The sequence below is a fragment of the Amia ocellicauda genome, chromosome 4 (genome assembly GCF_036373705.1).
Source record: "Amia ocellicauda isolate fAmiCal2 chromosome 4, fAmiCal2.hap1, whole genome shotgun sequence".
NCBI classification, from domain to species: Eukaryota; Metazoa; Chordata; class Actinopteri; order Amiiformes; family Amiidae; genus Amia; species Amia ocellicauda.
In genome coordinates this window covers 48,418,244-48,443,682 of record NC_089853.1, presented here as the reverse complement: position 1 = coordinate 48,443,682, position 25,439 = coordinate 48,418,244, and the positions used below count along the sequence as shown (strand labels likewise).

The 25,439-nt window shown below is 43.0% G+C and overlaps 1 protein-coding gene across 1 annotated transcript in view; it reads left to right on the top strand.

The window, feature by feature from the left end:
• znfx1 (zinc finger, NFX1-type containing 1) overlaps nt 1-25,439 on the top strand; it is a 32,142-nt gene that overhangs the window by 449 nt on the left and 6,254 nt on the right. The window contains exons 2-14 of the mRNA XM_066702634.1: nt 6,394-6,541; nt 7,026-8,272; nt 10,978-11,264; nt 11,810-12,054; nt 12,377-12,508; nt 14,096-14,244; nt 15,046-15,189; nt 15,911-16,025; nt 16,858-17,087; nt 18,513-18,652; nt 22,075-22,375; nt 23,550-23,660; nt 25,325-25,420. Of these exons, the coding sequence (XP_066558731.1) occupies nt 6,463-6,541; nt 7,026-8,272; nt 10,978-11,264; nt 11,810-12,054; nt 12,377-12,508; nt 14,096-14,244; nt 15,046-15,189; nt 15,911-16,025; nt 16,858-17,087; nt 18,513-18,652; nt 22,075-22,375; nt 23,550-23,660; nt 25,325-25,420 (3,276 nt within the window). The 5' untranslated portion in view covers nt 6,394-6,462. The remainder of the gene's footprint in view (nt 1-6,393; nt 6,542-7,025; nt 8,273-10,977; nt 11,265-11,809; nt 12,055-12,376; nt 12,509-14,095; nt 14,245-15,045; nt 15,190-15,910; nt 16,026-16,857; nt 17,088-18,512; nt 18,653-22,074; nt 22,376-23,549; nt 23,661-25,324; nt 25,421-25,439) is intronic.

The following is a 25,439-nucleotide window of genomic DNA, read 5'->3' as shown; positions in this document are numbered from 1 at the left end:
TTCCGCTTTGGGTTAGGGTGTCTTGTTCCAGCTGAAATTCACTCCCCTTGCTGTTTTTAACCCCGCTAAGAAGCCATTACGACTGGATTTGTGTGTGAATACTAATAATGTGCTCTACATATATGTTTTGGGGGGTAACCTTCATGCCAGTGTTTCACCAGTCGGTTCACGTACACATTGTGCTCTCCACACCTCCGCAGTACACCAAAGTACATTATAATAAACTTGACTTGTCTTTTGATTGTTCATTCCAGCTGAGCTAAACCATTCCTTTTTGGAATTCAGTTCAGCATTTTAACACAGTTTTAATGGGAATACATGCTGATCAGAAAGCGAAACAAAATGCATGTTTAATCGTAGTCCTTGTGAGAGTCGACTCAAGACGTCATGCTAATATTTGTTTGGGATTAGAAATGCTACATCAATAAATGAGTGACATTGGTCTCAGGTGATGTTACGTTACGCATGTTTTTGAAGCTAGATCTGTGCGTTGGGCTTGTGGTCTCACTTCCTTATCTTTCCCCTGTGAACTTCAGGCTCAGTTGTTTTTGTTTAAACACGTCACAGTACCCACCATGTCCTCTCCATGGCAACCTGTGCATTTACACTATGACGTCCCGCTGAAGTTTATTACTGAACAATTCTTAAGCTTGTAAAAAAAAAAAAAAAACACCAGTGCACAAATGCAAAAAATAAAATAAAATAATAATAATAATAATAATACTTGTGCATTAGTTGATGAAAGTGTGGAACAATGCTTGCGTTTGTTTTTTCTCTGAAATAAAGCAATATAAAGCATATAATATGATATACTTAGATTTCCAAAAAGCTTTTGATAAGGTTCCACACCAAAGACTGATCCTCAAACTGGAAGCTGTAGGCATTCAGTGTAATGTAAGTAGATGGATTATTAACTGGTTGATGTCTAGGAAACAGAGGGTGTCGATTAGAGGAGTTGCTTCTAACTGGAGTGAGGTTGTTAGTGGAGTTCCACAGGGATCAGTACTAGGGCCTTTGCTTTTTCTAATCTATATTAATGATCTGGACTCTGGGATAGTTAGCAAACTTGTCAAATTTGCAGATGATACTAAAATAGGTGGCCCAGCAGATACAATCTTGGCAGCACAGGCTATTCAGAGGGACTTAGATAATATTCAGTTGTGGGCTGGCACCTGGCAAATGAAATTCAATGTGGACAAGTGCAAGGTAATACATGCAGGTAACAAAAATGTCCACTATAATTACACTATGGGAGGTACAGATCTAGATGAAGTAATGCATTAGAAAGACTTAGGAGTCTATGTGGACTCCTCACTTTCTCCATCCAAGCAATGTGGGGAAGCAATACAAATGGCAAACAGAATGCTAGGGTATATTGTCAAAAGTGTAGAATTTAAAACAAGAGAAGTAATGTTAAGACTGTACAATGCGCTAGTTAGACCTCATCTGGAATACTGTGTGCAGTTCTGGGCACCACACTTCAAGAAGGATATTGCTGCTCTAGAGACAGTTCAGAGGAGAGCAACCAGACTCATTCCAGGTCTGAAGAGAATGTCCTACTCAGAGAGACTGAGGGAACTGAACCTTTTCACCCTGGAACAGAGAAGACTACGTGGGGACTTGATCCAAGTCTTCAAAATCATGAAAGGCATCGACCACATCAAACCAGAGGAGCTTTTCCAGATCAGCAGGGACACACGCACCTGGGGACACAAATGGAAATTGGGCTTCAAGGCATTCAAAATGGAAAACAGGAGACACTTCTTTACACAGAGAGTAGTCACAATCTGGAATAAACTACCCAGCGATGTGGTCGAAGCTTTGGGAACATTTAAAAATAGACTGGATAGCATCCTTGGATCACTTAGATATTAATGGACACCAAACGAGCACGATGGGTCGAATGGCCTCCTCTCGTTTGAAAACTTTCTTATGTTCTTAAAAAAGAGAACACTACAAAAGTACTCTACAAAAAGCATATAAATGGGGAGGGAGGTAGGGTTATACTGGTTAGAGAAGTGTTATTCAAACCTTTTTACATTTCCATAACTTTTTGCCCCCCTTGCCCAATCACAATATATGTAATAATATTAAAAATGTCTAATCATAACAATAGCCACACCACACTCAAACTCAAAGTACTTGCTAGGTGAATGCAGCATTTGTATTGAGCTTTTATTTTGATTGATTTCTTGTAATCTCTGTTTTTGCCTAAAAGACTGGCATGTTTACTAATTTGAATTTTGTTGTCTTCGAACTGTCATTGGCCAGAGCTGCTGCACACACAATACAGTGAGGCCTTACTTCTCCACTTTCTGTAATGGAAGTCAATCCAAAATCCATGTATTCTTCAACATACTTTCTGTTTTTGTCAATCTTTCACCTGATTCAAGTGCAGTGTATCTGGGTTTACAGTGGTTCAGTGCTTTTGGAGATCAGGAATCGATGATTTGTTTGCAGCCTGCTAACGTTAGCTTTCTCCTGTTAACAGACAGCCAGTTCTCTCAATGCACCACAAACACCATAAACAGAAAACAGGTTTAGATGCATGTCATCCAGAAAGCAGAAAACAATACATTATTAAAATGTGAAAGACTTATATTATGGCAATTAATCGATAATGGATTTAATTTATTTTTAGGAGCTTAAGTGTTTTTAAAATACTGTTTTATTGTGTGTAGTATTTTACATTACATATAAAAACAATTAAATTTTTAATACTTATGATTAAAAACTTTAAAATACAATTCTTAAGATCACTTAAAATTGTTTAAAATCTTTGTGATTTAACAAAACCAAGATAAAACTTAACTTTAAATAAACAAGTGCACAAAACAACAAAACAAACGTGATTAAAGCAAAACTGCTAACCAACATAAAAGTCAAATACATTGAAATAACTGAAAATGCATTGGACAAATAAAGAAACAATTAAAAAGGAAAAAATAAAAAACAAACAAAAAAGGTCCAATGCATTTAAAATTAAATCCAAAACGGACAATGTATTTGACAAAAAAATATAACAAAACTAAGACAAAAAACCCCTAAACAATTTGTGTTTTAAAACCAACTAAATCTTTAAAAACAGTTAAGATTAATTTTAAAAGTCATTTTAAAAACAATCATTCATAAAATGGTTAAAAGATCTTGGACTCGGGCTCCAGCAGGGGGAACTGACCGTCCCCGGAGGTGGGTCCCATCATGGGATCCTGAGCTCCCCCAGATCTTGTATATGCCAGTTCTTATAGGCTTCCTCCTTGCCCCTCTGATGGACCTCCAGATTGACGTAGTCCCTCACGAGCACCATGCCCCTCCGCGCGATGACAATCGGGTCCAGCTCCTGCTTATTGAATAGACAGATATTCCGTCCCTCCCACAGGGCCTGCTTCACTGCGCAGACGACACGCCACCAGCACCTCAGGGTGGAAGATGTTAATCCCCTGGCAGGACCGTACAAGATCTGCTGGGCGGTCGCCCGCGCAGGAACGGCAAACCTGTGGAGGAACGGAGAAAACAGGAGCCAGACCCTGTAGGCGGAGGGGCACTCTCGGAGGAGCCTCCGTCTCCTTCCCCAGGCAACCCTTATAGGGGCAGGTGTCATAAGGAGCTATGCCCCTTCTGTGTATGAACACTCGGGTGGGGAGACACCGACTCACAGCCATCCAGGAGACATCTTTCTGCGTGTTCGTGAGGCAAACGTGCGTAGCGTTAGCCCAGATAAACTGGCAGGTTTCGGGAGGGAAATCTTCTATCCGGCTGGTCTCCTGGGTAGATCTCATCTGGCTACAGATGGTCTTATAATCCCAGGAGGCCAGCACGACTTTATGGAGGCCTACTTCGAGCGCAAAGGCTCGGAGCGCCCTGTAGAACGGCGGGGGATCCCACGAGTGCGGCCTGGTGTTATCCATGGCGCAGAGGCCGAATGGTCTCAGGTTGCTGGCAAAATAAAAGCGGTTCATGAAACTCACTTTCTTGCCAGCAGCCTGGATGTTCTTGACCACATAGGCCAGCCCCTGCGCCTTTATCAGCCGCACAACGTCCGGGACCCCCCTGCCTCCATCCAGGGTACCCTTCACCATCTGCACTCTTTTCAGCCTCTGCATTTTGCTCCCCCAGACAAACCGAAATATAATTCGGGTCACTAGTTTTCGATGACCTTGTCTGGGGGGAAGATCATTCCTACGTAGAGGAGTATTGGGAAGAGGATGGCCTTTACGACCAGCACCTTACCAGCCATCGTCAAGGTCCTTGTGCTCCAGCCGTGGATCTTCTTTTGGACCTTAGATATGGCCTCCTCCCAGCTCCGGGTGCCCGTGTTGGTCCCGTCGATCGTGATCCCCAGAACCTTGATAAACGGCTTCACAGGGAACACGGTCGGCGGGCCCCGGCCGACAGGCCATGCCCTGGAGAGGTAGACCTCGCTCTTGGCCTTGTTGACAGCGGCCCCCGTCGCCCTGCAGAAGCCGTCCAGCAGTTCCTCGACCCTGGCCACGGACGGAGCGTCCGTGCAAACCACGGCCACGTCGTCCATGTAGGCCAGGGCCTTCAGTTGCTCTCCGCCGGAACCCGGGAGATGGAAACCTGTCACCCGGACGTCCCGGCGGATCGCCTGCATGAACGGCTCCAGACAGAGGACGTACAGCAGGGCCGACAGGGGACAACCCTGCCGGACCCCCGACCTGACCGGAAATGGTTCGGTCAGGTGGCGGTTCACAAGGACCCTGCTGCTTAGACCACTGTAAATGATCTTAACCCATTTCCTCAGGCCAAGAGCGAGACCCATCCTCTCCATGACGAGCTGCAGGTATTCGTGGCCCACTCTGTCGAAGGCTTTCTCCTGGTCCAAGCTGATTAGGACCAGGGGAAGCCCTCTCTCGTTCGAGTAGGCCACGACATCCCTGAGCAGCATGGCGTTGTCGGCCGCCGATCTCCCCCGGGCACCACAGACCTGGTCGGGACCCACGACTTGAGGGAGTGGCCGCTTCAGCCGGAGCGTCAGTGCTTTGGCCAGTATCTTGTAGTCGGTGCACAGGAGGCTGACCGGCCGCCAGTTCCTCAGATCTTTTTGGTTTCCCTTCTTGTGAAGAAGGGAGAGGATACTCTTCTTCATAGAAGGGGCCAATCTGCCCTCTCTGTACATCGACCCCAAGACCTGGGCCAGATCTTCTTTAAGCACCTCCCAAAAGATCTTATAGAACTCAGCAGGGATCCCGTCGGGACCCGGTGTCCTTCCAGAGTTAAGACTCTTTATCACCTGGGAGAGTTCAGTGGTGGTGATCTCTGGATCCTCCTCCTCCTCCTCGTCCCCCTCATTGCGGGACTCCAACAGGGACAGAAAGTGATGGATCAGATTTTGATCCACCACCTTCTGATCGTACAACTCCCTGTAGAAATCCCGCACCACTGTCTCAACAGCCTCTCTGCCCTCCACCTCTTGCCCCGAGGAGTCGATCATGGAGGACATTGCAGGCCGCCTCTCCTTCGTTTTCTTGAAGAAGAAGCGGCTGCATTTCTCATCGTCCTCCATGATGCGGACCCTGGAAAGGACCATGATCTTCTCTTGCTCCTCCCGATAGAGTGTTTTTAAATGGGTTAAATTTGTGCCATTAGACGCATGTTGACAGAAATTATTCGCTATATCATGCACCTCCTGCAATTCCTCCACCCAACCTACCCCAACCCCCCCCTTCCGGTGGCACACCGCACAGTTTGAATAGACAGAGACAGAGTGGGCACAGTGGTTAGAGCTGAGAGACTAGAAGAGAGGAACACAAAATATGAGCCAGTTGGGGCACATTGTTACGTGAATTGAACTGATAGTATTGAAGCAATGGATTAACTGTAGTCTGGGAGTTAAACTGGACACCCCCCTCCTTTCTCAAACACAACATATTGTTATTAACTGACTGGAAGACATGAGTAACAGAACACATATGGTCTTGTGGTGGGGAAAATCCTGGTAATGGTGAAATGCTGACTGGCTTAGGCTATACAGAGAGGAAGAATGGACATTATAATAATACTTTTACTTTTAAAATGCTTCTTGTGTAAGCTGCAAGTCACCCTGGATAAAGGTCTCTGCTAAAAATAAATAATAACAAATAAAGTATTGAATTATTGAGACTCTCTGATTGGTGTGGTTTGATGAGTGAGCATGTGTTAGGTTAGATTAGAATGTATATAGATCATATTTTCAGTGTTTGTGTTTGTTGGGGGAAGGGTGTTACTTTGTTTCTACAAAACAGTACAACTTATAGGACACAGGGTGGAAGGAGATATCAGTAGCATTAACCTTTAGCAAATGTTGACACTTGTAGAAATGTTACGAAGACATTGGAGTGGATAAATTAAGGATACTTAATGACTTTTGTATTTATTTGTTTCTCGCTACAGCTTCTTTAAATCCCTCTGCCTCCAAATAGTCCCTAACTGGGGTTTGACAAGGGGAGCCCTGTCTAAAACATGGACGGTGACAACCCAGTTAGGAGAGGAGGACAACGTGGCAGGGGCAGAGGCAGAGGCAATGCTGGGAACTGGAGAGGTAATCATGTACTGAAAGCTGGAGTTAACAGTGTTATTGTTAGTGTAATTACTGTAATTTCATTTTTAACCAGAAAATTGTTTAAGGTTGTTTTAGCTGATTCACATCCCCATACCAAAGTGCCAAGTATGTGGAGCATTTTTCAATTAGACCTACAATGGATTATGTCTCTCATGACCAGTATATAAACTTTGCTTTAACACAGTATCCAATGATTTGTACAAATTTTTCCTTACCTTATCTTTTACTACTCTATTGTGCATGATTACACTGTTTATGGGATTTACTTGATTAGCCACTTAGGAGTTGCACTTTTACATGTCATATTTCATTGTTAAATATGAATTGTTTTCTATTGTTCTAACACAACAAGGAATACAGTTATAAACACTCGTTTCCATCAGAGAAAGTTTATAAATCCGAAAAAAATAAAAACCTTGCCTGCCTTCATTCTTCTACATCTTTGTGCTGTCATTCTGTCCAGGTGCTGGAGCTCCTCAGAGGGAAGAAAACCAGGGACCCAACCAAGGGGGAGGAAGAGGCGGGGGGGGGAGAAGAGGGGCAAACAGGGGGAACCAGCAGAATGATTGGAGGGATAGAGGGAGGGGCAGAGATAATCTGAATTGGAATGGGGAGAGAGGAAGAGGAGACAGGGCAGGCGATGGTGGGAGAGGGAGAGGAAGAGTGGACAGGGAGGGCGATGCAAGGAATGAGAGAGGGGAGTGGAACGGGGGCAGAGGGCAAGGAAGAGGGAGAGGAAGAGGCAGCGGCAGAGGGCAAGGCGGGAGGAACGCAGGTGAGGAGGATCAACCCGAGATCCGGAGATTGGGGTTCAAGGCGTTAGAGGAGCTGTGTGACAAGGAGGCATCCGAGATGGCCATCACTCTGTCGTCCAGCGCGGGGCTGAGAGCTCTGCTGGAGGAGCCGGAGATGGGCCACAACATGGTGCAGCTCCTGTGCCGGGTCCTGAGCAAAGCCATCGGCTCTAGGAGTGACCGCCGGATCGTGCAGCACCTGGCAGGGGCGGTGAAGGACTCAGGCTTCATTCGAACGATCCTCCCACACTACGTAGCTGGCATGATGTCAGATCACATCCCTGCCCGGCGGGCGCAGTACCCTGAACACCTGGACAACATCGTCAGCCTCCTCTCGGATGTGGTCAGCATCTTCCCGGCCAGTTCTGTGCAGGTGGCTGCCATGCTGGTTGCCCTCCTCAAGGCGGCGATCAACAGCCTACGAGCGTCTGGGGTGGACGTTCATGAGCGCACAGAGAAAAACCTGGAGAAGATCCAAGAACTGGCCACCCACCTGCAAGAGAAAGCCAGGGACGGCACCCTGAGATCTGACAACTACACATTCCTGACCCCAGATGAAGACGCCCCACCGGGAGAAGGGGACTTCCGCACCATGACCATCTACCCCAGCCCCGAGGAGATCCACCAAGAGCAGAAGCCTTTCCTCCGACCCAATGTCACCTCTTGCAGTTACCCCAGCATCCAGCTCTACCTGGACACCCACTTCCGGCTCCTGCGTGAAGACTTTGTTCGGCCGCTGCGAGAGGGCATTCAGCAGCTCCTACAGAGTTACCAAGAGCAGACCCTGGCTCAGGGCCCCCTGCGGAAGAAGCGCTTTGATGACATCAGGGTCTACTTCGACACCCGGTTGCTGGTGCCACTCTGTGCCCCGTCTGGCACTGCCTTCAAAGTTTGCTTTGACCCACGACCTCTAAAGGTGTGTAAAGCAGATGGAATGGAGATTTTCCTAGTGGATATGGCGGTTGGCGGATCTATGTAGAAGCAGCTTGTGTTTCATGTGCTTTAGTGCTGATGGCAATAAGATTCTTGCAACAGTTAATTCATAGGATTTTCAAATATTTTCAAAATTTGCTCTGCTTCTTCCAACAATTGTAAATAGCAAAGAAAAGTTGGTTTATTTATTAAAATACAGTGGATGAAGTTATCACCTCCCAAGGACTTTTTCATTTTTGTATGTTACACTCTGGAATGAAAAGGGATTTAATTGGGATTCTGTCCCTTTGATTAACACCACATTCACAACATTTTTTAAAAATAAAAAATTGAAATGTGTTAGTTGCATAAGTATTTACCCACCTGAGTCAACCGCCTTCGTAGAACCACCTTTGGCAGTAATTATGTATATAGTCATGTAGGCAGCACTGTGGAGTAGTGGTTAGGGCTCTGTACTCATAAATCCCAGGTGGGGCAGTGCTGTTGTACCCTTGCTTAGATTGCTCCAGTAAAAACGCCCAGCTGTATAAATGGGTACAAGTGTAAGTCGCCCTGGATAAGATCATCTGCTAAATGACAAATAATGTAATGTAATTACAGTTGTGAGTGTTTTTGGGTAAGTCTCTACCAGCTTTGCACATCTGTTTCCTGTAATGTCTGCCCATTCTTCTTGGCAAATTGCTCAAGCTGTCTCAAGTTGGATGGGCACTGTTGGTAAACAGCAGCTTTCAAGTTTTACCACAGATTAATAATTGGATTGAGGTCTGGGCTTTGACTGTGCCATTCTAGGACACTCAGCTTCCTGTTTAAACCACTCCAGTGTAGACTTGGCTGTGTGTTTAGGGTCATTGTCTTGCTGAAAGGTAAACCTGAGCTTCAATCCAAGGTCTCTTGCAAGCTGAAGCAAGTTTTCATCTAGAATTGTCCTATATTTGGCACCCTCCATCTTGCCCTCAATCCTGACAAGTCCCTGCCAATGAAAAACATCCCCAGAACATGATGCTGCCACCACCATGCTTTACCATGTTCTCAGGGAGATGAGCAGTGTTGGCTTTGTGCCACACATAGTGTTTTGTATTAAATTGTGGTTTCATCCGACCAGAGAACCTTTTGCCACCTCTTTGCTGTGTCTTCCACATGCCTTATGGCAAAAAAAAAAACAGTTGCTGAGATTCAGTGGACGGCTTGTTCTAGGCAGAGTCGTGGTTGTGCCATATTCTTTCAATTTTTTAAATAATGGATTTAACTGTGCCCCAGGGGGATGTTCAAAGTTTGGGAATATTTTTTTATTTCCTAACCCTGACTGGTGCTTTTTCAGTACATTCTCTCTGACTTGTTTTGAAAGCTGCTTGGTCTTCATAGTGTGGTCATTTGGATATGCTCTCTAACATTCTCTGGGGCATTCCAGAAACAGGTTAATTTAATCTGCGTTCATCTGACACTTTAATTGCACACTGGTGGACTCTATTCAACTAATTATGTGACTTCTGAAGGCAATGACTGCATCACAGTTTATTTAAGTGTGGCAAAGGGGTGAATACTTATGCAATGAAGACAAAAAAAATAACAGATTTTATTTCCAACTTCAACATTATGTAATACTTTGTAAGGATCAGTGACAGAAAATCCCAATTAAATCCATTTTAGTTCCAGATTGTGACACTAGAAAATGTCCGAAAGTCCTTAGGGGGTGAATACTTATGTAATCCACTGTATCTGAATTATTGATGAATTTGGCAGACACAGTTATCCCCTTTGATCTATACACAGGGTTCTGGTAGAGACTATTAGCTTTGAAACTGTCCTAGTTATGTGCTGAAAATGGGGACTAAATTCTACTCTGCAGCAAAAAGCTCTTAAGATCTGCCATGCAATAGAATAAGAACAGGTTGATTATTGAGTCTGTGGATTATATGAGTAAATCTGTCTGTGAGAGCAGCTGAAGTCAAGGAAAACTGTTTTAGAAGTGTCATTTGATTCAAATTAATGATTAATGAATAGAGTAAATAATAATAATCTTGAACCATTTCCTCCATTTAAAATCTCTATTTTTTTCAGGATCAATCAGCGATAATGAGAAAGTGACTTGTGACAATTAGATCACTTAAACAGGATTAGTTGGCAAAATCTGATAATCTGATTATGTGTGACAGAAGTGCTGATGGTTTAACAGCCGTCGACCACACGTGGAAGTCACTTAATAAAACCCAAATCCAACAAAACAAGCTTAGTCGTGTTTGGAATGACAAGGGAGAAATTGAATATATTTTTAGCTCTCAGGACAGAAAATGGGAGACAATTCACAACGAAAAACTTCCCAGCCATGCTCTGATGCTTGAAAATGGTGGTGGGAAAGCCTGGTCCTGGAGAGACACAGTGTTCTTTGGTTTTTGTTTAATCTTAATCTCGTATAAATTAACCGAATCATTTATGCTTAACTGAACCAATTAAGCATGGTATACAGATTGTTAGCAAATGGGAATGTAAAGAGGCTTACAAAACCTACAGTGCTGCGGCCCTCCAGAACCCAGGTTCCCTGCCACATATAAAAACCAAATTGAGCAGATTCCAAACTATCAGGAAACAGATTAACAAGATAGACCAAATATTACCTCCTCTTGTTTGTAACCTTCCTTGTTTTCTGATGTTCTTATTGCTTCTTTGTTATTGTCCATGTTCTCCCCCCAGTTTGTCCGTTGGCAGAACTCCAAGAGGCTGCTATATGGGTCTTTGGTCTGCATGTCCCGGGACAACTTTGAGTCCTTCCTGTTTGCCACTGTGTCTGATCGCGACCCCGCAGAGCTGTCCAAGGGTGTGGTGCAGCTCAGCTTTTGCAGGGAGAGCCGGCCTGCACTGGCGGAGGTCCAGGCCTCTCACTCCTTCCTCATGGTGGAGACCACCGCTTACTTCGAGGCCTATCGCCATGTCCTGGAGGGGCTGCAGGAGATGCAGGAGGAAGACCTGCCTTTCCAGAGGTCTGTCTCACTGCAGGCTTGGGCTAACCCAATCCTGGAGGGCTGCAGGGTCCTCTTAGTTCCATTCCAAATCTTAATTACTTATGTCGATAAGAAATCAAGTCACCTATACCTTCCAAGACTTAATAATTTTCTTATTTAAGGATGATTCAAAATCCAGTCAGAATCCACTTAGGTCCTGGAGAGTTACAGGATATTTCACGTACTTCCCATGTTACTTAATTGACCTGTTTCTTGGCTAGAAGAGGATTGGGAATCTTCAGGACCAAGGTTGGATTATAACATGACCTCAAGCTTATTCATACCCTTGATAAAGTCTACACCTGAATTAAATCCTAGTAATTAATTGTATTACTATCACTATAGTTTATAGTAGAATTGTTGTCAAAAATAGTTACACATAAAGTGTCAGTGAAACATATTGGTCTTTATCTGCCCCTGGTAATAGTTTGGGAGCCTTTATGAATTAGGATGAATACAAATTAACAAAGACAACTGCAAACAAAATACAGAAATGCAACACTGTGTGACCTTCTCCTCCTCAGGTACATTGTGGAGTGTCAGACTGAATTGGCACCACCGGCCTACCTGACCATGGGAGAGACCTATGACTTGACGGCCATCATGGCTCCTGGGAAGGAAGAAAGCGGCGTCCTGATGCCATTTGTTGCGCTGGACACCCATGCCTGGCCCAGCATGGAGCAGCTGGGCCTGGATGAGTCTCAGATGAGGGCACTCCAACTGGCCCTCACCAAGGAGCTGGCCATTATACAGGGACCCCCGGGCACAGGTTGGCATGCGAAGGGTCTGCTATTCCAGACTGATTAGGTCAACAGGGAAAGGGAGGCCAATGTAATTGTATATGTGGCATTATCAACTGGTAATTGATTTTGGCTATTTGTTAAGTGCCTTCTTCATTGGGACACAGAGGCCTGAAGAAAACTAGAAAACAAAGCATATCCACTAGGACCAACGTACCCCACTACTGCCGTGAGATACTCCAGTAGTGGCCTGCCTTCTTCTCCAGTTTGACACCTCTCCTGAGACATAAGATTATGCCTCCCTCTAGGACTGGAATTTGATCTTCGGCTGTGTGTCTTGTGTCCTCACAGGAAAGACCTACGTGGGTCTGAAGATCGCCCAGGCTCTGCTGACCAACACCCGAGTGTGGCAGCGCGACTTGGAGACCCCCCCTGTCTTGGTGGTCTGCTACACTAACCATGCACTTGACCAGTTCCTAGAAGGTAGGAGGTACTGTTCGTCAACACCTGATGTTGGGATGTGGGTCTTGATGAAATGCACCATCTGAATCAGAGGCGTTGCTAGGATTACAATACATTTGGGGCTTAGCCCAGAGTCCAAACCCAAAGTAGGGGGGTCCGGGTGCATTCTCCTCCATAAGAAAAAAAATGATTTTGAACAGCTAAATGTATTAATCTGGTGCACTTTTTAATGAGTATTAATAAAAAAGATGCACTAAGATTTTGGACAAAAAAGGAAAGAAAAACTGATCTGAAAAAAATCTAGCTAGCTAGACTTATACATTGTCAATCAGACATCAACTCTTTAGCTGTACTTCTGATATTGTTCTTGGAATATACTATTTAAATGTTTACCTTATGTCTCTTTGCTGGTTTCATCTTGATGCTTAGAAACAAATTGGCTAGCTAGCTGGCTACCTTGCCGCATTCAATGTCGTTAGCTCACTACCGCCGGCAGTACTGAGGTAAACAGACCACGCAAGTTTTCTAGCAGCAAGCAATCTTAGAGCAGTACCTCCATTTGAGAGGACCCAAAACGTACTACAGTAAAATTAATATAAGATGTGAGACACTGTGCTCTACCAAAAGGTTCCAGTCAGGTGCTTCAGGGGAAACAAATTATGGCTTGAAGACTTATCAATTGGATTCTACAAAGGCAAAGTAAGATCATCCCACTTTCTTTCTATGTTTGGCCCATGTTCCACAATATCACAATGAATGCAGGCTAGCTAGACCAGTGGCTCTCAAACTGTGTGCCGTCACACACCGGTGTGCCTTGGGAGCTGGCCAGGTGTACCTTGGAATTAGTCTTATTTATGATGATTTACATAGCTATAATCTTATGTAAAGGTGTGCCTTGGAAATACTTGTTTTCATAAATGGTGTGCCTTGTGACAGAAACCACTGAGCTGGACTAGCTAGCTAGCTAAAGAGCCCTCTTCTTCACCAACCTGAACTTGTAATGTTAGATGAGGCAGTGGCACTCTCAAATCCTGACTCATCTGCTGCTCCAGCTACAGGAGATAACTCGTCCTCGTCCCCCACCTCCTCTAGCCTCGCCTGCACCTCCTTGCCTTCATGATCCTTTTTCTTTTTGAAAAAGCTTCTTATATCCATAGCCATCCTTCAACTCAAGTCTTGCCTTAGTGAATTAGCTACCACCAGATGCTAACAATGACAAGCCCTGTAACTGGTGCGCTCTCTCTCTCTTCCTCTCTCACAAAATGCACGCATGCCAAGTAATATGCAGTAGATCTGCTGCTTGAATGACACACAGAGGACCCAAAACATACTTGCGTTTTGGATCAACAATATCATATTATTTTCAAGGGCTTTAATGCATGATCGGAATGACAGATTAATAGATCTGGGGCTATTTTTTTATTATGATTATTTTTGTGCAGCTCTGCGTTCAATGCTTGATCAATTTAGCATAACTGAGAAGTGTATTGTCCCCACACTCTGTAATAATAACCAAACGTGAATAAATTTAACCCTGTCATTCCTGTCCCCCCTTAACTACACACACCATCTGGGAGGCTTATATTTCATTCAGTCTTTTTTCCACAGGGATCCACACCTTCCTGGACTCCGGGATAGTGAGGGTGGGTGGTCGCAGCAACAGCGAAATCCTGAAGCGGTTCACCCTGAGGGAGCTGAGGGGGGGCCCGAACTTTCGCCGCAGCCTGCCCCCCCACCTCCGCCGGGCCTACTTCGAGGTGAGAGCTGGACTAGGCCTCAGGCTAGTTCACTGATAAACATGAATCTAATGCAGTCATTAGGATCCCTAGTCCTGCAGGGCTTATTTAGGTCACTTTACATCCCCACCTGTTCACAAGATCACAACAATGCTTGATTAGTTGGTTCAGCAAATAAATGGTTCAATGAAATTGATAGTTTTTGAAGTAATGCCAGACTATTTGTTTTTTTGTTTGTTTCGTGCAGAGTAACTCCCTGCTTGTTTACCTTCCGCCATTTTGAAAATCTAGCGAATACTCAACTAATTGTTTACAGTTGACGTATTTTATTATTTGATTATTCGAATACTTCAACGAATTGTTGCAGCACTATTTTCAACTTTATTGATCAGCATCGATTTTTAGTATAGATCTGTCTATAGTATACACAGATACTATAAGTATCTGCAAATAATGTAGTAGACTGTAGTTCTTCTTACTGATTTTACTGCAGTCATTGTAAGATAAAATGTTGGCACTAAGTGTTCTAGTTTCACTTGCTTTTAGAAGTTCATAATAAATGTAATTATAGTTTTCATATTGCACCAAAAATTTCAAATTTAGTACATTTACAGTGTAGTTTTCGGACAGCACCTTGCTGTATCTTTTCCCTGGGATACAAAATAAGAGTCACCTACAGTGACTTTGCTGTTACTCAACATGACTTACAGTAATGGTCTCTAGTGTTGCCATCCATATTAGTGTAACAGCTTGTCAAAACATCCTTATGAGATCCTTTGGTGTGGATACACAGTGAATGCCTGACCTTTGAACCTCTACTAGATCACCAAGGAGCTAGCTCTGGCGGAAATGCGCATCCGAAAGGAGGCCGGGCAGCTGGAGTGCACCCTGAGGGGGATCCTGCACGAACAGTTCCTGGAGCGGTTCATCTCGGAGCAGCATTGGGACAGCCTGAGTCGGCAACATGTGAGTGGCCCCTCAGTGTGTGTGTGTGCGTGCGTGCGTGCGTGCATGTGTGTGTGTGCGCGTGTATGTATGGCAGCGTGTGCGTGCGTGTGTTTGTGTATGCTCTGAGGCAGACGTATCAGTGGCAGACATGTTGATGTGCGTCTCTCTGTATGCACCAGTGCGTCTGTGTACAGCTGTTTTCATGTTAACAAGTTTCAGTTGTGCAAATTTTTTGTGGTCTAAGTGACACGTTTAAAGGCTGAATTATACGACAGAGGTCAGTGTTCCATTGACAAGTCTATGTTTCTCATTATTTACACACAATTAATAATGAACCAAACATGTGACAGAATCTAGTTTTCTTCTGTTTTGCTTCTGGTGAACAACTTCCCCGAAATCTGGCTTCTGTTTATGACATGGCAGTTAGTTATAATTATTATTAATAATTAGATTGCAATATGATACATGCGATATTACTGCATATCAACTGTTCAGTTTTTATCATTGTCCTGGCTTTGGTAAATGTAAACAAAAATATCTAAATGCTCAATCATGTCTTTAAAAAAATGAAATAAAGGTATAAGCAGTTGAAGCTGGAGATCCCAATGGGAAGTTTGATATATAGAGAACTGTTGTATCTGACACAGGTTCATGTGCCTCTGCACAGCTCTTTCAGTGAGAGGGCGCTGTCTGTCTGCTTAGCTGAATGCTGAGGACCTGTGTGTGTTTGTGTGTTTAGCTCTGGGACGGGTTCCAGCGGTATGGACAGAAGCAGTCGCTGATCCTTGAGTGGCTGGGTCTGGGTTCCTCTGCCTTTCAGCAAAAAGGAGGGGGAGAGGCAGTGGAGAATGGAGGTAAGGATCCCTTCTCTCCCAACTAACATGCATCTTCCAAAACACACTCTCCTAACCATCCACTATTCCCACACTACAAGTCCATAGTGCAATCAGAAGAGCTTTAGCATTGGGGGCAGGACTCATGCAGCTCTCACTGTTGACACTGTAGACTCTACAGGTGCCCAGTAAGCTACAGGGGTTGTGTGAAAGCAGAGGAAAGCAAATTAAAATGCATTAAACTGTTTGGAGATGCTCTTGGCAGCACTGATCTACTCCAGATTCTGTAATTACAGGTTTGTCATTCTGTTAGCACCTTCCATCCCTCTGTGGTTGTCATTACACACTGGTGTTGATGCCATAGTTGACCAAAAACCTCACATTGTCCCCTAAATTTTGCAGCAGGGGATACTGTTTGCCTCCTTGGCCTTTCCATGGAGTAGGTCCCACTATTCAGATAATAGAGCCTTGGTTACAATACATGACACAAGAGCTGCATCCCAGGTTGGTTCCTGGACCCTACGTCCCCTTCTCCCTCGAATGAGGAGGATGGTACAGTTTGGCTCCCTTCAAGACTAATTTCAGTGACAAGCATGAAATTCCATCTCTTTGCAGAACAGTCACCAAGCTAGTCCATATACAGAAAATGGTCTCTGCTTGTATCCTCCTAAACCGGACACATTTGTAGAGCTTGACAGTATACAGAGTATTAGTTTGCCTTCAAGGATAGTGATATCCCAAAACAATGGAGATTGACAGTGTAAGGCAATTAGGGCAATACTTAGTGTAAGAGTATGGGTTGATTTTTGGAACAAGGTTAGCATCACATCCTCCCTGTCCACTGCTCTCTCAGAGGAGGAAGAGGATGAGCCTGAGCAGGAAGAGGAGGAGCTAGTAGAGGTGGAAGAGGAGGCTGAACTGATTCAGGCAGACAGGATAATAGAAGAGGGGGAGCTCCGTGGCCACGCCCTGCGGAAGAAGAAGGATGACACTGCAGTCAAAGAGATGGCAGAACTGCTGCTGGCAATGAGCTTGGACAAAACAGATGAGAGAGGACCCACACAGAGTCAGGATGGCTGGCAGGTACTGATTTACCACCAGCATTTTATTGCTGTCCTTCAGTCTTGCATTTCTCACGATTTGAGGGTTGTCTGAACAGGTTTGTAAGCACGGTGTAGAAGGCAACACACGATACCACCCCTGTACACTCATAAAACAAAGTATTTTGCAGGGTTTACTGTAGTGCATGGTGAAAATCAGGGTTGATTCACTTTTCACAGTTGTTAAATGTTTGACAGCATTGTGATTTATTTGTTTGTTTATTTGACATTAATAAGGAACAAAGCAATGTAAAATACCAATATTATTTATTTAGAAGAGCTTTTCAGGATATCCAAGGACACAAAATGTCACTGTTGCTTTGGAACAGCAGAACGTTAAGAAAAAGCTTTATTATTATATTTTTTAGATTATAGTTATTTTAGAATACAATATGTTTAATATATATATATATATATATATATATATGTAGTCATCTACACTTTTTAACTGAAGCTAGCTCGAGCCTTCCTTGACACACTCCTGCACCCCCCTTGGAAGGCGCACCCCACAGTTTGACCTAGAGCAAGCTACAATTGCCAAATCCCATTTGCTGATTTTAACTTACTAGGTAATTAGATAACTTGATCACTGATGCTGTAGAACATGCAGTGTTATAGCATAGATTTTTATTGAGGCAAAAAAAAAAAACTCTTGCAGATCCTATTCAAGGTATAACTTGATATAGATGCAAATACACAGCCAACATGTTTTAATAAAATATTTGGTGTCAGGTAAGGTGAAATTGGACTGTCCAGTTAAAGTAACGAGAAACAAAAAAAAACATACGGCCAGCCAGCTATCTGGTTTAGCTACACATTCAATGCCATCATACTGTACCTACTGTACAGCAATAAAAACAAAGCATAATCAAATTATATAAAAATAAATTGATCTTGTGCTTGTCGTTCTTCAGTTTATTGTAACATTCTTCAGTTTAGTGGTGCGTTCTTGGTCTTTTTTCCACCATTATAATTTGGTTGCCTTGCAATCCAATTTTTTTTTTAAATTATTTTTCTTCTGCTACACCCAACGCATACCAAAACCAGATTCATGGCAGTTTTCTACAGCATAACTTATATTGGATTCCATGATCAAACATAAAATCCAATCTGAAAACTGATCACTGTGATCAATTATAGAAAGAAATTGAAAATATATTAAATGTATTCATTATTTGTTTTGGCTGGGGGCCCTAAGCAGCCGCTTATGTCGCTTATGCCGAGAAATGGCTCAGCCTTCATATGCCTGCACTGTTTTTTGTAAGTGTATTAATAATGTTGAAAAGGAAGAAATGTTGATTCCTTCAAGATCTTGATTTTCACAGTTATTTAAATCCATGACTAAATCGACGTGCCTTTTATCAGATTTCGGGCCACTATGCCTCTGAGTCTGTGTGTGTGTTTGTAGACACAGCGTGCGCAGAAGAAGAAAATGAAGCAGCGAGTGCGTCGAGAGCTGTTGAAGAGCTCGGCCATGAGTGAGGAGGAAGAGGAGAGGTTGTGGGACGTGTGGCGGCTGAATCTACGGGATCGCTGGAGACTGTACAGGTACGGAGCCCTGGAGCACCACACTGCAGGAACCTCCTTCAGAAGCAGCTGATAGAGGTGCCCTAGCCTTTAAGTCAGGAGTGCACAGCTGTGATCCTGTAGGGCCAAAGTGTCTTCAGGTTTTTTTTATTCTGCCTGAGCTCTTAACTCCTTAATCCAACTCATTATAAGCTCAGCTGGGGCAATTTGACATTATTTACCAGTTGTGAAGGTGCTTTGTGGCCCTCAATGGACAGAGTTATGTGCACATTCCCATTTACAGGAAATAGGAAGGAACTTAGCTGGGATTCCTTAAGCTGTATTATTCTTTGTCATTGTTTTCAGTGGGAGAATGTCAGAAGATGCATGCAAATATGAAGTCATGTTTTTAGAATTTTTAGAAAACACTTTAAAGCAACTCCTGTTTAAAAAAAGCTTCTGATGATGAAAAGCATGCTGAAATCTGTTCATTTCAAAAAGATTTTTGGCAAGTGCATTTGTCTTCAAAGAAAAGTTTTATTAATTTCTGCCATTTTGTGTGACACATCCACTGTGCTGTAAGGTTGTGCCAGTTCATAAGTAAGACAAACGGTATGATCCACAATACACCCTGACTTTGAAGTATACAATCTATATACTTTTTACAAAGTTTGAACCTGGAAGCGAACTCAGTTCAAGCCATCTCATGGGGGGCAGAAAAAGAGACAAGCACACCGGCTTCAAATTGAAATCTGCTAAAGTCTTGGTTGTTAGTGATGTGTCACAGTTGTAGTTTTGGATTCCTGTCATTTGCAATCAAAGTATTATAATCTCAGCTGCAGAATGTCCCACTGTGTGTATTTATTGACATTCTGTGCTGCGTGTGGCATGGCATTTGCCAGTTTTGTATAGCTTTTTTTTTTAAATCTCAATTCTCACTACAGTGCCTTCAGAAATCCAAAGAGGCTTACACTGACACTTGTAAGTGGAAACACAGCTGTGTTATCAGAGATCTGCTGCAGTGATGTACAAAGCTTGAACAGAAGGAGGGGGTGACTTAAAGCCATGCATATGCACCTTCAGGGAAAACATATTAAGAGAAAATGCTGCCTTATGGGACTGGGGATTAAAAATAAAAGAATAAACTCATCATCAAACATGATAATAATTTAAGAGTTTGGGGAATTTTATATAGCACAGATTACAGTTTTGACTATGAATGGTCTTATCACTACCCTGTCTCTATTCCTGCTGCTGTAGTAGCTTTCATTTATAGAGCCCTGGAAACCCAACAGAGCTAATTTCCAATTAGCTCCTCAGCTTTGAAAGTTGTGCTAATGAATTGTGACAGACAGGGCAGGGGGCTCAAACCTAGTTCCTGGAGGGCTGCTGGGTTGTGTTCCAGCTGGAGCTTTGTATGACTTAATACAGCTCATTCTTAATAATTAAACATATATAAAATTATTTAAAGCTTCTTTACAATCCATGGGTTAATAAAGTTATGCATTTGATTATTCAAGGTGCACTTTTAGTAAAATACTTTGCAGCTTGTAGAGAAGTATTTAATTCATGTAGTTAATCAGTTTCAGATATCAGATATTAACTATTGAGACCAATCCAATGACATAAGGCTTGGTTAGGACAAAAACCAGAAGATACGGTGGCCCTGCTTTATAGAGAGGGGACTTTTCAATCCATAGTATTGCAGAAGTAGATTTGTATTTGTGTACTTATTTGCTGTTGAAGAAGTAAGACTGATCGGTCTGTTGTTACCTGGCTCAGGTTTGTCCCCTTTTTCAGTGGATGTAAATTACATGAGCAATTTTTCATTTAGCTGGTAAAACCTTGAGAGTCTGTTGAAATATTCAACTTAATGGCCTATGAATAACGTCACTTATTTCTTTGATTACCATTGAAAAAAATACCAACCAGCCCAGGCAATGTGCTTTAAGAGCTTCTGGTCCCTGTACCACATCGACCCGTGTTATGCTGAAATTGTTCAATACTGTGCCAGGTCCTACTTTAATCTGATGTGGGTTATTGATTTCCAGCAGAGTGAACAAATGTGTAAAAATAAGAGTTCAGTACATTGGCCATTTCCTTTTCAACCTCCACCATTAATCCATTATCTCCTACAAACTTTTTTACTTTTTATGTGCTTTTTTGTGCTGTTGTGAGAACCTCCAGTTCTTTAGACTCTCTCTTCTGATTGATTTATTTAGGTTTTACTTTCAGATGATGTAGAAAGCTATTTTCTCTGCTGTTTTTATATCTTTTTCATTCTTGCGTATGGCATTCCTTCATAAATTGGAAGAGGTTCATAAAAATACATAGTAACAGTGGGTTCCTAAGTGGCTGAACTGGTAATAGACTCAGACAGCAGGTTGAGCCCTGTAGTCCAAGCAGTTTCAATCATGAATGTGTCATGGCCAATTTGTTTTTTTTGCATTAAATTATATAAGTGCGGCCCTTTTTCCTGTACTGGCAGTGGGGAATTAAGTATAACTGTTAAAAATACTCCCTTCCCAGACCCCCAATTAGATGTGTACGAGGATGACTACACAACACGGCAAGACACATGGCACTATTGTAAGCTTTGCAAACAGGGATTCAGGCATTTGTAATATATAACATGTGATGTCCATCTTTGCCTCAGTAGAAGGAGATATTATTTTAATCTTTACTACAGAGGATCAAAATATGCGCGTGAATTGCCTTTTAGAAGTTCATTTCATACGTATGTGGAGTATGTTGGCAGTATCTGTTTCATGAGTCAAGACTGTTGTATGAGAAAAACTTAGCAGTTAAATGACTCATTGCATTGTATTGGTTCAGTTGTGGAAATAAGACTCCCCATTGCTTGGTAGTCTGGGCTATTACAGATTTAACCGCCTGCATGATTGTATATATCAGCTAATACCAGGCACTGCATACTTTGTGTTTGAAATACTGCACAGTGAGTTAGAATAATATTGTTTTTCAAAGGATCAAACTGAGGCGGGAATCTTATTTCCATCCTAGTGATTTCATATTGTTATGATTTTATTATGATTTATTTATTAGCAGACACCCTTGTCATAAAATATACACCTTTCACATGGTAACAATGGGGGAAAAAATTGTAAACAAACTAAAATCAAGTACAAAACACAGTACAAGATGTTTTTCAAGTAAAGGCGTAACTGTGGAAATAGTTACAGTAGAGTCAGAGCGAATGTAATTATAAATAGAAGAGATCTGGTTACAGTAAGACGACTGGAAGTGCAAGAATAATTACAGACAGTCAGGAGCAATAGCAGGGACCATCAATGTAGGTGGCAGATAAGACAAGTTTGAGTGCCATATTATCAGGCTTTGTGCACTTCAATAGCATTGTTCTGCCATGAGAAAAGGACGTGGGTTGACTCCTTTCTAGGGTTTGCTTGAGTAAAGTAGTCTCTGTTGTGTGTTATGTGTGTGCCCAGGCTGTGGCTGTCTCGGTACCAGACTGACATGCGGGCGCGGGCGCTGCACTCGGAACAAGCTTACCAGGACGCTGCCGAGCGGCTGGCAGAGATCCGTCTGCGGGAGGACCTGTGCATCCTGAAGGAGGCCCGGGTCATTGGCATGACCACCACGGGCGCTGCCAAGTACCGCCGTGCCCTGCAGGAAGTGCGCCCCCGCCTGGTGATTGTGGAGGAGGCGGCCGAGGTGCTAGAGGCCCACACCATCACCACCCTGAGCCAATCCTGCCAGCACCTCATTCTCATAGGAGACCACCAGCAGGTGAGCAAAAACCACAAGCGCGCACACATTTTTTATATGATTATTTTATTTATTGATTTATTTAGACACAACATAAGAGATCTACAATGACTGGTAATAGTACATTTTTTTTTTAGATTGTGAATATTTGCTCATACAAAGCGACAGTTTTATTCTGATAATTCCTTTCTTAGTGAAGATCTCTGTAATTGTAAAAGGGATCGGTCACGTAACGAGGAAATGGAAGTCCTAAGTGATAGTTAAAATATTCTGCCATGGGACTGGCCATTAGAGTCTATAAACAAAAAAGTCAGAAATGAGTAACGATGTGTATAAATTCATTCTATACACACAAACGGCTTTGTCGATTTTAATTTTGTTTGAGGCCCTCCGCTGACAACTTGTGTAAATCAGATATGCTATAGTTATTTGGTTTGTTTCTGTTGCTTGTTGTAGGTGGGCAGGCTTTGTTTTCTGAATAAACAGACGTTTGCTTATGCATGCAGATAGTCACACAATCAAATTACACACCCACACTGCCTAGGAATAGCAAAGACTGGGAAGAGCTGGGGGGGCTAATGGATAGAATTGACAGCTTAGGAGGGAGGGAGGACGTGAGGCACTGTGAACTTGAGGTGAGGGCTGGGGAAGCAGAAAGAGCAGCCTGGGCCAGTGGGTAGAGTTGAGAGGGAAGGACTGTAAGGAAATGTCATAGAGAATAAAGCTGAAGGACTAGGCAGGAGCGAGGGAGGGAGAGAGGCAGTTAGTGTAGATTACCCATGAGAGGGAAAGAAGCCGTTTGTGTTAACAAGCAGAGCTGAGGGAGAGACATGTATTTAACCTCTTGCGCAAGAAATTGTAAAGTGTTCCCTGGGCTCAGGCAGTATTGAATAACAGGGCAGATGAGAAGTAGGCCTCATTAAGGCTTATTTATTGCAATGTATTTCCTTGAGAGAGCGCCTGGCTCGTAAAAGGCCTCCCATTGTTATGGGGTCCATAAAACACAGACCCCTTCGCAGGCCAGCCCTATCGATCAGAGCCAGGCCAGGTAAACAGAAGCGCTGCCGCTGACTACACACTGAATCGGAGAACACCTCATACTCCATGTGCCTTGCAAAGTATGGGCAACACATTATCCTCCTAGAGCCTTTTCCCCCGATACACCTCCTCTGACCATCGAACTCTGTGCCCACAGCTGCGGCCCAGTGCCACAGTGTACGAGCTGGCCAAGAACTTCAACCTCGAGGTGTCCTTGTTCGAGAGGCTGGTGAAACTGGACTTTCCCTACGTCAGACTCAACTACCAGGTCAGTGTCTAGGAGCCCTGGATGTGTACAGGGCCTGTGCCACATCAGTGAAGACCTGTGCATATTTCTGAACTCTGTATGAAATAGCTGATACGTTTGCCCAAGAACTATTGTGTAGCATTGTTTCACTCTGGAATGTGAACATCAAAAACACTAAGATGTTTCTTCAACCACTTTATCACCCTTAAAGAATAAATGTCTGTTGCTGTTATTTGTTAAGATATTTTTTCTTCTTTTAAATGTTCAAAACTGCTATTAATATACTTGAAATGTGCAAGTTGAATTTCCATTTATACAGGCACATCCACTTAAGTGGTAATAATATGTGTTAATGAATGTGTTTTGCATTTGGAAGAAAATAATAGTGTGCAAACTTTCCAGATACTAATTTATACAAATATCATAATTAGAAGCTAAAAAATGAACAGAACACAACCCTCACCTTTTAATGATCATGATTTGGTTGAAGCAGAATGACCCTTGTCAATCAGCCTGATGGGGAGGCAAGAGAGCTCATCTGTTTGATGTCCCATCTGTTTGATTGACAGCTTTCACTTATTTACACTCTTTGTTTTCCTGAATTAAAATGTGCCAAATCCTAAACCTACCAGGGGCTAGCAAATCAGTTGAGATGGATCTTTGCCGATTCGAATGTGCACTGCTACCAAAGGGAGATGATTATAAAACCTAAACACAGCTTTTTCAGTGTATGGTTCATTTGCAGGCGTCTTAACCTCTTGCAGAGTTGCAAATAGCTTTCAGAGGGTGGAAAACAAATTGCACATTGTTAAGTGACCAGTCTGGTTGAATCGTTAACAGGCTAACTAAGTTTAAAAGGGTAGTGGAATACCTTTGCAAATAACAGTCCAAGCCGGATCAAAGACAGCTTTTGCAAGTCAGGCATTATCAATAAAGCTACAAATCTCAAAAATCCTGCCTTCTTGTTCTTCCTCCTCCTCCTCTTCTTCTTATGCCTTTATCCAAGGCAACTACTTACACAATTAAACAAACACTGCCTCTCGTTCTGAGAACACATTTTTAGAACTAGGATAATCCATCACAGTGTCTATATGTGGGACTTGGTACACAACCCTGGCTGCTAGAATAGATTTCTGTTACATGACAGTAATGTTACCTATGTGATGGGACGAACAAGTGTACTTTATTTATGGATGGATAATTGCACTTGTAAAAAAAAAAAAACACCAAAAAATCCAATAGATTTTCAGATTGCAGTGAGGTTATGGATTGTGCTACTTTTCAGACGTGCTCAGGCACTGGTGCTGTAAACACAGTCTTGTCAAGGAATGACACATGTAATGTAGTTGGTTAACGCACCAGTAGTGGTTTGGAAAGTGACAATTTATGTTCCAGTAATGGAAGCTGAACAGAGGCTTAGCTCTAATGTGTTGCCCTGTGGGTCCATGTACAACAACAAGAGCACTTGTTTGACAAAGTTTTGTTACATTTTACACAGCTATTTTGTGCCCCGTCTCTCCTCTCTCTCATTCAAAGCCTTTGGTGGGTCAATTTCGATTTATTTTTGTCAAGGCAGCAAAATCACATGCAAATATATAATTTATCCCTCTCCTTATTTACATTGCTGACTCAGGGATTGATAGCAACAAAATACATCTTTCCTTTCTTTTCTCTTTCTATCGCAGCACCGTATGCGTCCAGAAATTGCTCGGCTCCTCACCCCCCATATCTACTCTGAGCTGGAGAACCACCCCTCTGTACTGGAATATGACAACATCAAGGTTGGTCCACTCACTCTCA